This window comes from Phyllobates terribilis, unplaced genomic scaffold (assembly GCF_046119375.1).
Source record: "Phyllobates terribilis strain yellow unplaced genomic scaffold, ASM4611937v1 Scaffold_7__3_contigs__length_470593459, whole genome shotgun sequence".
NCBI classification, from domain to species: Eukaryota; Metazoa; Chordata; class Amphibia; order Anura; family Dendrobatidae; genus Phyllobates; species Phyllobates terribilis.
The window spans coordinates 354,594,040-354,607,101 of record NW_027362767.1 but is presented as its reverse complement, the minus strand read 5'-3'; the positions used below and the strand labels follow the sequence as shown (position 1 = coordinate 354,607,101).

The 13,062-nt window shown below is 34.0% G+C and overlaps 1 protein-coding gene across 1 annotated transcript; it reads left to right on the top strand.

Moving 5' to 3' along the window:
* Positions 1–1,297: 1,297 nt before the first annotated feature.
* On the top strand, positions 1,298–6,312 carry ZIC3 (Zic family member 3). The gene is made up of 3 exons (XM_073641261.1): positions 1,298–2,484; positions 3,426–3,589; positions 3,865–6,312. Exons 1-3 carry the CDS (start codon positions 1,512–1,514, stop codon positions 4,051–4,053), a joined length of 1,326 nt encoding a protein of 441 aa, XP_073497362.1. The 5' UTR covers positions 1,298–1,511; the 3' UTR covers positions 4,054–6,312.
* The last annotated feature ends 6,750 nt before the right edge of the window (positions 6,313–13,062 follow it).

Below are 13,062 nucleotides of genomic sequence, written 5' to 3'. Positions count from 1 at the left end.
AGTTATAAAGCACTGCTTGAAGCAGTCTCTCAATGCGTCTCTGAACTTGATCAGATTTTATGTTTCCTGCAGAGAGACAGCGACAATCCTGTGAAAGTGGCTCAATAGACAGACTTTTGGGCTCAGCAAATCTCAGGATATTACAATTACGGCCATCTTTCTCTCTCTCTTTTATTCCCAATCTTACTCCCTATAGTTCTTTGCAAATGCTTTCCCATAAAGAAAAGGAACGGAATTTATAGAGCTGTCTAAAGCTTATAATCATCACTAGACAAATGCATTTTTTTTTTTTGTTAAAAAAAAAAAAATCCTTTTCTTGGTGTCTTAGTGCAGCCTATATGATGAAGGTCTTATGGGATCATATGTGTTTTCTGTATGAAACTGCACTGGGAAGTTTAAAAATCCTAACTCAGAGCACACACAACAGGGATTCTCCCCTAAAGTCTCCTTCTTTTGTTTCCATCCAAGCAATTTAACTGTTTATTCCTTTTTGTCACTAGAGAGAGAGAGAGAAGGGGGGAGGGATGGAGATATATGAAAATCCACAGTCATAAAAGAGTAAAAAAAAAGAGAAAATAATAAATAGAATAGACATAAAGTTTATAGGTTTTCATGGCTAATAAAAAAAAATTGTATAAAAATACCAAATTTTATCATATATTATAAAGCAAATAAAGAACAGAATAATTAAGGAGTGCTGGATTTCTCCACATGGGGGAATTTTCAGAATACACATTGCTTTCTTGTAACGATGGTGAATTTTAAAGGGGCAGCATATATCAATAAGCAAAGGCACAGATAATAACCACAGAGCTACTATACAGCAGAAATAAAAACTACAAAGAGTGCAGAGACAAAGGCTGAAACATTCCCTTCTGTCTGCGCATTGCTAAAAACTCTATGTGTTGCATTTATTGGGAAGGTTTCAGGGTCTTATTCAGGATAAATGTAAGATATCGGTATGAAGAGCGATCACTGGCTTATGATGTTTAGAAAGGTGGTTGAAAATTAGGGATCTTTCGTACAAATATTTGGTCTCTTCGTAATCTATTAACACACGCAGTGCTGGGAGAGGCTGCCACATATATGTTCGCTTTGCATTGCCATTCATTTACAGCACTAAAGGGGTTAATTTTACCTGCAAATACTAAACCTGAGTAGACCAATCAGAGAATAGATATTAGTGAAGCTGCCATATTCAATGCTAAACTCTGTCAATCAAGAGTTCACAGGCAAATGGGAGCCTGGGGCTGGGCTCGAATGACACTCCCCCAGCTGAGTTTCTATTGGTGCAATTCAGACTGCCTCCTGAGTTGGTTTATGTGTGAGGAGTGAGTGATTGACTTTATCAGTCCAAGGACATTACTCTATTGAAGAGGGTGAACTGTTTCCTGGATTTCCAACAAGCAAAAGGAATAAAAGCAAAACTTATTTTTGTTACCATTGCTTCTGCATGAACTGCATCCTGTGCTGACCATTCTTTTGGGTCTGCACACTGCTCAGGTTCATTCATGACGATGCTTCTAGATGGAGGACCTCAGTTTCCCACCCTGGGAGTTGGTGGGTTTGGGACATCTCGCCATCATGAAATGTCCAACCGAGATGCTGGCATGGGGCTTAATCCTTTTGCTGAACCTTCACACGCTGCAGCTTTTAAGCTTAGTCCAGCCAGTCATGATCTCTCCGCAAGCCAGAGCTCAGCTTTTACCCCGCAGGCATCCGGATATGCCAACGCGCTTGGGCACCATGCTGGGCAGGTGCCATCTTATGGCGGCACTGCCTTTAACTCCACAAGAGATTTTCTTTTCCGAAATCGGAATTCTGGAATTGGGGACGCTGCCTCTCCAGGTGGTCAGCATGGACTTTTCGCCAGCCATGGCCCCCCTGGTATGACTGAACCACCAGGACATCTGATCTTCCCAGGACTTCATGAACAAAGCTCCAGCCACACTTCACCCAATGGACATGTGGTCAATGGTCAAATGCATTTAGGTCTCCGAGGTGATATTTTCGGACGTCCAGATCCTTACAGAGCGGTGCCCAGCCCCAGGACTGATCATTATGCGGCTGCCCAATTTCACAACTACAATCACATGAATATGAGTATGAATGTGGCTGCTCATCATGGCCCAGGGGCATTTTTTAGATATATGAGGCAACCAATCAAACAAGAATTATCGTGCAAGTGGATGGAGGAATCACCGATGAACCGCCCGCAGAAATCTTGCGATAGGACATTTAGCAGTATGCATGAACTGGTTACACATATGACAATGGAACATGTTGGGGGACCAGAACAAAGTAATCACATTTGCTTCTGGGAGGAATGTCCCAGGGGAGGCAAATCTTTTAAAGCAAAATACAAACTGGTAAATCATATAAGGGTGCATACTGGAGAAAAACCTTTTCCATGTCCATTCCCCGGATGTGGAAAAATATTTGCACGTTCAGAAAATCTGAAGATCCACAAAAGAACTCATACAGGTAAGAATGCACCAGGACTTTATTGCTATATATCAATTTGTAAATTGTGACTTATTAGGCCGGTATAGTACCCATAAAAGTTGTATTTTAATCAACGTTGCGTTTCATAATTTTTTTCAAATATTTAATTCTTTGTTTATTGCATATTTAGACTTTTTAGGAAAGTCATGTAAAATGTGACGATTTGCAGTTTCTTGTTGTCTTGTTTCTGGCTTTCAGTGAACAAATAGGAATTCTTTGAGGGATGATTCACTTTCCAGGCACTTTAGTTCCTTGCATACTGTTAAGTAAACTATAGAAATGCTAATTAAATCTCATTTTCACTCACTTCCGCTCTTTTTTTCTCCTCTTGATTGGCACATCTCCTAATTAAAGCAGTGATACTTTTGTCAAAGTATTTTTATTTGGAATTCTCTGTTTAATTAAACTCTTTGCAAGCAAAGTGAGTTTAGAAAATAAAGGATGACAACTAATGTCCTCTCTTGTATAACAGGTCGTAAAACTACTCAGATTTTTTTTTTTTAAGTGATATGGTCTCTTCATATTGTTCTGTAATTGATCAAGGTCTTTGGCTGCTTTGTTTTAACACTTCTAACCAAGACTATTGTTCTTCAGAAGCCACAATCATCAAATTTTACTTAGATAACAATTGCCAGACTGTTTAACCTGTTTACAGGATTTCTATAGGTATCTCTTTGCATTTTATTAAGTGTCAATTTGGCTAGTTAAATATTTCAACATGATATGCAGATGACGTATGGGAATATTTAAAGGAGGAAATCATACATTCTGGGCCAAACAATATGAGTTTCATTAAGGGTAGTAGTGGTGGGGAGGGGGGACAAAACTGTAAAATGTGGCACAACGATGGCTGTATATACTCTATATATATGCTGCAGCTCGGACTATATCATACACTAAGCTATGTACTCTTCTATTAGGTGAGAAGCCTTTTAAGTGTGAGTTTGAAGGATGCGACCGACGGTTTGCAAACAGCAGTGACAGGAAAAAGCATATGCACGTGCATACATCAGACAAACCATACATCTGTAAAGTCTGTGATAAATCCTACACGCACCCCAGCTCTCTACGGAAACATATGAAGGTAACTATTATTATTGTTACTTTTTGATTTACAAAATAATTTCATATTGTGCATTAAAATTGTATTTGTATTAGAAATGTTTTATATTTTTAGACCACCCTTAACACTATATATTATATAGTCACTTATTTATAGTCAATTAGCTTCTAAACATGTTAGATAAACCTAAGCCATTACCCAGTTCTATCTTTATTATTCTTTAATTACTTCTAATGAATAATAGTAATATTTAGACAGGGTAATAAACAATTATCATTCTCATTTTTTTTTTCAAGGTACATGAATCTCAAGGGTCTGATTCATCCCCAGCTGCCAGTTCAGGTTATGAATCTGCCACCCCACCAGCAATGGTTTCTGCCAGTAGTGAGGAGTCATCTAAAACTACTTCAGCAGCAATTCAGACTAACAGCAACACTCACAACCCAGGATTACTTCCACCCAATTTTAACGAGTGGTATGTTTAAAAAAATAAAAAATAAAAAAAATTACACAGAGGCGAAATCGTGCTCAATAACAAGGACCAAATGACGTACAGAGACCAAGATGGGTTGTTCTACCAAGATGGAGGTGATGGAGTTTATCAAAACAACAAAACAGGGCTTTGTTTTGTTACCCTGGATTTTTTTTTCCTCTTTAAAGAAGGCTGTGGACTAATTGTGTCCCTTTCTCAGGATTTGAAAACATATTTTGGCATTTGCATTTCTTATCCAATTTTTTTTTTATTTTATCAATATTACTTTTTTTTTCTTTTTACATTATAGGTTCTTTAACAGTGTATTTAACAGATAAAAAAAAATATCATTCACCTTTCATGGTGATTGTAAAACTCTCACATATTCTTAAACTGTGCCAAAGTCTTGTTATGTCTTGAACTTTCTCAAAGCATTACACTTGTGAATGTATTCCTTGTCCTATAGGGTCAAAGCTGTTGTTCGGTATATTTTCAGGATGGGGATGTGTATTAATTCACAGATTGTGACCGTTTAGTATACAGTTGCCTTTTGTAAGAAGTTTTGTAAATATATCCATGATGCCATATTTATCGTTTGTAATTTAATTATTGATACAAGTGCCGGGAACTGAACAATATTTATGAAAAAAAAAATTTTCTAACAAAACTCTGTATAGCTTTTGGTTATAACTGCTTTAGCATTAAAGTTTATTGTTTTGAAAAAAAAAATCTAAATTTTAAATTGTCTAACTATGAGTTCCTTTGCATTAACAATCTTTTTATGAGGGGGGAGGGGGCGAAAAAGAAAAAAAATTCAAGAATATTTTTGGAAGATTGTAACAGTCAGTTGCTGGTGTTTAGGTGACAAGGATAGATATCAAAGACATTTCAAAGTAGTTGATATTTGTTTTTGAGCAGTAAGTATAATAAATTTTCCTTTCAACGTCGTTCAGGCAAATCATATATTTCTAATCAATTCAGTTGGGTACCATGACATCTCTATCTAATGCTTCAAAGAACAAATGGGAACATGCTGCTGTTTCTCCAGCAAATTTCAAAGAGTTTAATAGGTTCAGTTTTATCTTGTAAGGGGAAAAAAAAAACATGTAAGGAATATTAATTCTGTGACATAGGAAATGGCATAGTCAGGTAGAAGATGTTGGGTTCAAAAAAAAAAGAATGGAAGAACTATATAGAATTTTTGAGGCCTTAAAATGTCATCATTGATATTCATGTTAAAAAAATCAGTTGAATACTAAAAAAAAATCTTAAAAAAAAAATTGAAATTATTGCAAGTATCAGTATTTTCTGATAGTAAAAAAGAGGCAAGCATTGGAAAAATTGCATACATTTCTCATTCTAAATGTGCACATGATTTTTGGCAGCTTCATAATTATGATTATGCTTATAATTTTAGATAAAGTTGTGTCCGGCTCTGTATTCTTTTACTTTTTTTTAGTACTTCTTGGTTTATTACATAAATAAATGAGTAATTAATACTGAGCTTTTAGGATTGAAAAATGTGTCAGTGGCAGTGTTGTTCTATCGTCACATTATTCAATTATTCCTTGACCCCACCCATTTAATAATGCTATATCTTTAGCTGTAACCTATACATATTCGATTTAACATAGATGCAGTAATTCGCTAAAAAGCTTGTCCCATTGGTGATTTTTCTGGAAAAAATTGACATTAGCAATAAAAATGGAACCTGGCGGATTGTAAAGGTAACTAAGAGGGTACCTGTACCCTTGTATTTACTAGTGCTGGAGGGACATGTCATTCTAAATGACTCAATTAGAATTGGATGGTAATGGTAACCCTTAGTATTTTTTCAATATAAAAAAAATCATATTTTTATAGGTATCATACACTAGCCATTATGGGTTGGCTGGCATGATTAGGAAATATTTTCTCTATCGGCATTTTACATTGGTAATAATAGTGGCAAAAAAGTGGCGCATGTCAATAAAATGCATTATAAAAGATTTATTTTTACGCCGGAAGTTAATTTATTTTCCACCTGGTTATTGCTTACAGATATATATACAGTAAGAGGGTTATATTTTTATTAACTGGAACTGTTTTTGCCTAATAGCTTCATATCAATAAAATGTGAAAAAAATAAGTAAAGAAAAGAGTTGAAATAAATTAAAATGACAATAATATACATATATCTCCTATGATTGTGTATATCATAAAACCCAGTGCTAGAAAATATTCAGAACAGTGTGCTAAAAAAAATACAGGAAGGTAAATAAAAAATCTATAATAAAGTAGAAGAAAATAGAGCTTTCACATTCTCTTTTCTTTTGCATTGCCATTTTTTTCACAGATTGTTGCAAAATTTCAATTGATTGTCTCATTAACATATTAAGACTGGTAGTGGTTCCAAAGAACAGCAGGGATCTTACTGAAAAGATTGAAATGGCTGCATATCTTTGATGTTTTTGAGAAGTAGAGAGGTTAATATTGTTACCTCCAGACTGATTCGCTGAGTCAGATTTCAGAAGCTTAGGCCATGACATTTATGTGTAGAAAAATTGTGGTGACATTACCAGCTGCACCAACTAAACCATGGCCTTTGGTTTGGGGACTGAGCAATGCTAAACTCAGAACTTAACCAGCAAGTGAAAAAAATATATAGATATGATAAGCGCAAAGTCTACTTTTATTTTAATTTTCCATAGAATTGTAGTAATGTCGTATTTAATTCTAACAATGCAAATATGGAAGGCTCTTAGGCAGAAATTAATTTTCACAGTGCTTGTGTATGTACATCTGTCTGTGGATATATCTTCAGCTATCTGTCTATGTATTGTTATCTATGTATCATCATTAGTTATCTGTTTTAGATTGTGCTTTTGTGTATGTATACCTGTATATATTGATATATCTATCACTAGCTCCTTATATCTAATGTATCTATCTATCTATCTATCTATCTATCTATCTATCTATCGTCAGCTGTCATTATCTGTCACTACTTATTTATCTATCTAATCTGTTGCCTGCTATCTATATTACACAGTGTTTGTGTGTCTGTATACGTATCTATCTATCCATCTATTATGTATCCATCCATCTATCAGCTATCTGTTATCTATCTATCTATCTCCCTATCAATCGATCTATTATTCTGTCTTCTGCTATTATCTATCTATTGTCATCTATTTTACTTATTGCTTTGTGTATGTATATCTGTATATGTCTATATCTATCTGTCTATTTCTCTATCTATCTATTGTCTGTTATTAGCTATTTATTGTCAGCTGTCTATTTCACATATTGTTTTTGTGTATGTATATCTGCTTACATGTTTATCTAATCTATTTATCATCAGTTATATATTGTCAATTATCTATTTTACATAGTGTTTTTGCTTATGTATATCTGTATATGTCTCTATAGCTATCTATCTATCTATCTATCTATCTCATCCATTGAAGCCATCTAGCTCTCATCTATTTATTGACTGCTATTTATTTTGCATAGTGTTTATTTGTATGTGCATCTGTATATGTCTAAATTTATTTATAATCCATTTTCTACTGTATCTATCTATCTATCTATCTATCTATCTATCTATCTATCTATCTATCTATCTATTCTTGCTCTATCTTTATATATAAAATATACATATACTATACACAATTGTGGCATGTAGTGTATACTATCTATATATATTTTTATATATATATACATAAATATATATACACATATACACATCTCTATATACATAGATATGTACCAATATATATATATATATATATATATATATATATATATATATAGAGGTATAGATAGATGGGGTGTACAGAAAAAGAGGCTTGGGTAAACAGCACAGGCCAACATAACTGCTGTCATTCAGGAGCCTTCCTCACGCCCTGTTGCTGCGTATACTGATGATTCATAGGGGCGCTGATCCTTTCTCCTCCCAGCTTTTGATACCTTTCATCTCCAGACCACCGGAAGGGAAACACGATTGGCTCCCCCCCCCCGCCTCCCCTCCTCAGATTTTAGATTTGTCTCTAAATCCGGTTTATGATTCTACTTTTCTTTAAAAATCACAACTTTTCTGACATCAGTGCTTTTTTTTTGTCGGTAAATGAATGCTTTATGCTAGTAAGGCTGACCGATAATATGCACAGGATAGATATGGGATAGCTGGTATTATTATACTATACTCCGGGTACAGCACTTCTATTACTTTACTGAATGTGATAGTGAACACTGATGATCATCCATTTAATCTCTGTTTTATAAAAATGATATGTTATGTGAGGCGACAGATCGCATCTCAAAGCTCTTTGGTTCTCTTTGTATTTAAGTAATATGATATGATATTATATTCCATAGAATAGTAAAAGTGATTTTTAATATGCCAGTGCTATTATTGATATGTAGAACTTCTACGCTTTGGAAGTGATGACTGTTTATAGTCATTATTGTTTTTTTATGCTTCCATATGCAAATAGTCTCACATTGTGGCAAGCATAACTAACGTGGGCATGGATGTGGATAGTGATAGAGACCCCCAGATTGTGTAGTAAAGCCCTTTTAGATATGCGTTGTAGATAGATACATATCTGCACAATAAAGTCTATGTAAGCCGCTCGTCTAGATTTCGGTGGTACATTTGACAACTAAAGTTTAAACAAGTGGCCTAAGTAGCAAGAAGAATTTCACCTACATGAAAAATCAAAACACCGTGGGTTACCATTGAGTTCTTGAAGGGCTTCTTCTTACATTATTAACTCAGACTTACTTTTTTATGTATTTTATGGTGTGTTTTTTTTGCTATACTGAAATGCGTTGACTATTCAGTGGATGCAACTAATGCAGTAAACTGAGTTGCATCATTTATTTTTGTTATGGATACAGTTAATTCGAAATATTATAGAAAATAATATATGCTGCTCTTCGGATTGGAGGCGAGGCTGGTGGTTGGAGGTGTTGATATTGAATATAATATTGTAATTTAAAAATAATATTACACATACAAAATATTATTAATAATATTTGCATAGCACCAACATACTCTGCTATGCTGTACTCATAACTCAACCTACATTTTATTTTGCACTAATACTAACATGATGATGACACTTAGGCTTTTTTACATACAAAGCATGATAAGCAGCAATACTTTTATACCTATAGACACCCAGATTAGTGGAAAAATACTCTTCTTGGGCTACATTCGCGTGGCTGTATTTTTGGTCCATGTAAAAATCTGCCATCACACTAGGACCAATGTTATTAATTTAGGGCTGTTCGAATGACCGTTGTTTTCACACAGACTGAATATTGGAGTGAAAAAAAATTGCAGCCTCGTCCATATTTTAGATGAGACTCTATTCAGATCTACAGATGTGCATAAAAAAAATCACATCCCCCTATGCATCATAGGGATAGCATTTGATTTTTATCGGTCGGTTGCCATTAATAACTTCGGAAACTTTATTGGGTTCTGTAATTTTTTTTAACAAATGCCAAACAGATGACGATACAGATGGAAAATTGAATGAATTTAGCTATGTAGTCACAGGCCAATGACAATTGGCAAGCAGTCCCACATAAAGACCCTCACCCAAATATATGTATATCTGTATGTAATTTTGATCAATAACAGGCCCTTTTTTTTTAAATTAAGATTAGCGTCTTTGATAATACGTACATATATCTAGATGAGCAATGCATTAGGCTTGTTGCAAATATTAAATATCATATATTGATTTTATATTATATTATACTGTTATATATAATATAACAGTAACTGATATAATAATCTTAATTTGCCATTTTGGCTCTAAAGTTTTTGTCAATATCTAAAATGTGCGAAAATCATTCAAATTCCTATATAAAAAAAGGGAGAAAGGGAAGGAAGAGGGAATATAAAATATTTGAAAAATATGTCCAGTCCTTCAGCAGCCTGACAATATATGCATCTATCCATATGTTCAGTCCTGTTTATACCATTTTTCTTCTATTGAATGTGCTGTAAATGTTTTATCCCTGTTTAAGTTAATGTATCTGTCAGGGAAGTTCATTAAATATTGTCTGTATCAGGAAAATCCAGTATATCTGGACTAGTTCCACTGCTAGGAGGTTAGCCCCCATTCTCAGATTGCCGAAGACTGGGAGACTAGACAGACCAGCTGAGAAAGGTGCGAGTGTAGTGGACCCTGGGAAGATAAGTGTTTCTTTTAACTTTTTCCCTAATTGAATTTACACCCTTTGCAGTGGCGGAGCTAAATGGTTGCAAGTCTCATATTCAGGGCTAAAAGAAGCTCTCAAGTCTATTCTATAAGCTCTGTTCATCTGTGTATCTTCCAGACTGGCTGAGAGGGAGGGACAGAGGCCCACTGATTTCGCTCAGCAGGGAAAGAGAAGTTTCATTCAGTAGGAAAAATAAAGTATGGGTTGCTTGTAGTTTTTCATCATGTAACCTAGGAAAAAAAACTGGAGGGCAAAAAATAGTTTTTTTTTTCCTATGAGTATATGTAACAGGAGAAAGTATTGAAAAAAAAGCACAAGAATTGATGTTATAACCCTTAATAATAATTTTATTTCAATAGCACCAACAAATTCCGCAGCACTTTACAATTGTGTTCAATATTCTATATAATGCACTTTTTTTCAAATTAAGAACTTCGATATACATGTAAATTCGATATACATGTAATTATGGGGACTTTTCTTACATTTGGTATTGGTCTAACCTGATATATGTATATTTTTTCAATATTTCAAGTATTTATTTTTTTTCATTCTAAAGCCACGTTCATACATTCAGTATTCGGTCAGTATTTTGCATCAGTATTTGTAAGCCAAAATCAGAGGAAAAGTATAATAGAAACACGTCACCACTTCTGCATTTTTCATCCACTCCTAGTTTTGGCTGATGTAAAATACTGACCAAATACAGAGCGTAGCCTAAGTGTTACTGGTTTCAGTGAATCTAGGATATTAATCTTGTTATAAGATAATAGCTATACTTTTTTATTTTTTTTGTTTTTGGCGCTACATAAAAGTGCATTTTATTTTTGCTGATAATAATACGTATTATTAACAGCAATAGTACTGAAGCGTTATCATCTCAAAATACCTATTAAATAACGGTCATGAGTGAAATAACACAGATGTCATATTTTTCAAGCATTTTGGATGATTATTAGCATCAACAAGGTTACAAATTCTTCAGACAATATTGCAGGCCAAGAACATTTTTGCATTAAAATTAAGTATTTTTAGACAGGTAGAAGAATTTTTTATAACTGGAATCTTTGATGAACACCCAATTTTTTTTTTTCGCAACATTCTCTTTAAAGGTGCATCGAAGCTTTTCATTTGGTTAAAATAGTCTTCTGCCAAGTTGAAGCTGTTGCGAACTCCAGCTGACTACAAATTTCAATATGATGATTGGTTACCAAGTTTGGTGTAGACCGAAAAAAACAAACAAAAAAATAACCAATTCTGTCTGTGAAATAGGAAACTCTTGTTTGGAATATTTTAATCTTATCAAACTTTTGATTTTTTTTCTATAACTGGAAATATGTAGTTTTCAGTTGCCAAAAAAGACATTCTGAAACCTTTATAGAAAAAAAATGATAATGGTCGTAGCATAAATGGTGCTTTAATGTTGGGATAGTCATGCTGGTACTATATGATGATTGGGTTTAGACAACACAAACTCATTCCAAGTCAAAGGTGATTATTTTATTAATGTAAGTAATGTGTGAATAAACTACCTGCAAACTTAAGAATGTATTTTTCTGACAAATAGATTTTACTTTAAAAAAAATAAAAAGTAACAAAATTGCAGTTTATCCAACCATATCCCACCTTATCTATGCATTTCACTATTCCAAATAGATCAGCAAAATAAAAAAAGGAAAATAATCATAACAATATATAGGTTGTTATGATGATTTATTTTACTAAATTTTGAATCTAGCAAATTTTATGCATCCTAGAACCATATTTCAGACTTGAGCAATCAACAGAAGTGATTGAACTAAGTGAACTAGGAAGCCTTTTCCTAAGCAGTAACCAATTTGAAGTGTCTGTTAACAGTCCATATCACTCAAGACAACTCTTTCAGGAGGCTAGGGTTTATAAAAGAGATTGCTACAATAAACTACTGTCTACACATCTTTAACAGCTGTAGGTCAAATACTCACTTGACCACTAGCTACTTCTCTCCAATGCACAGGCATGCTTGACTCCACAAAGGAGCCTACCTTCTTGGAAAGGAAAGGGAAGAAGCCGCTCTCGGGCACCTCTGACAGCAACCTATCCTCTCTGAGAACACAGGATGGGGCATGTTGAAATTGAACATGCCCTATCTATCTTTTTTATTCTTGTTATAATCCATTGGGGACAATTGGGAAACTCTCATGCACACTAGTTGAATAGTACTGCTAAAAGTCATGTGTGTGTCATCTTTATCCCCATAAGTAAGCTGATCAAGCGGATGTAAAATAGTGTGTAAACTATTTTATTTTACTTTTAAGTTACACCATTTTTATTTTATTTATATTTTAGAATTTGGATTTATTATTAATAAAACATTTGGTATATCAAGCCTCAACTATAAAAAAAATAGCACCCTATAGAGCAAGGTTGAGTTTCAATATCTTTAAATACTTTGAATATAGTAATATGTCAAAGACTTTTCTCTTCTAAATTTTATATAGCTGTAATATATTTTTCTATATGCTTTATAATAAGCAGGTGCAGATTCATCCTTTTTATCTGGAATCAGTTGTATAACAGTTCTGCAATATTTCAATGTAGAGTATACCCTCTACAAAGAAGAATCCTGTAGAAAGATGTCAAATGCAATTTTTTTTTCCAGTCATAGAGTATGTGTACAACTTATCTTTCTTGCTGAGATAAGATGTCCTGCCAAGACCAAACCAGTCCATAAACATTTAGTATTTTATGTTAGGTCCAGTTTTCATAGGATCCACCAATGATCTAATGTCAATGAGGACTGCTGGTTGGATTGGCTGAC

Bases quoted from the DNA above. Each gene is read 5' to 3' on its own strand.
- ZIC3 (XM_073641261.1), top strand. From the start codon at position 1,512: ATGACGATGCTTCTAGATGGAGGACCTCAGTTTCCCACCCTGGGAGTT. The intron at 2,485-3,425 runs GTAAGAATGCAC...CTCTTCTATTAG, and splicing joins CCACAAAAGAACTCATACAG to GTGAGAAGCCTTTTAAGTGT. The intron at 3,590-3,864 runs GTAACTATTATT...TTTTTTTTCAAG, and splicing joins CTCTACGGAAACATATGAAG to GTACATGAATCTCAAGGGTC.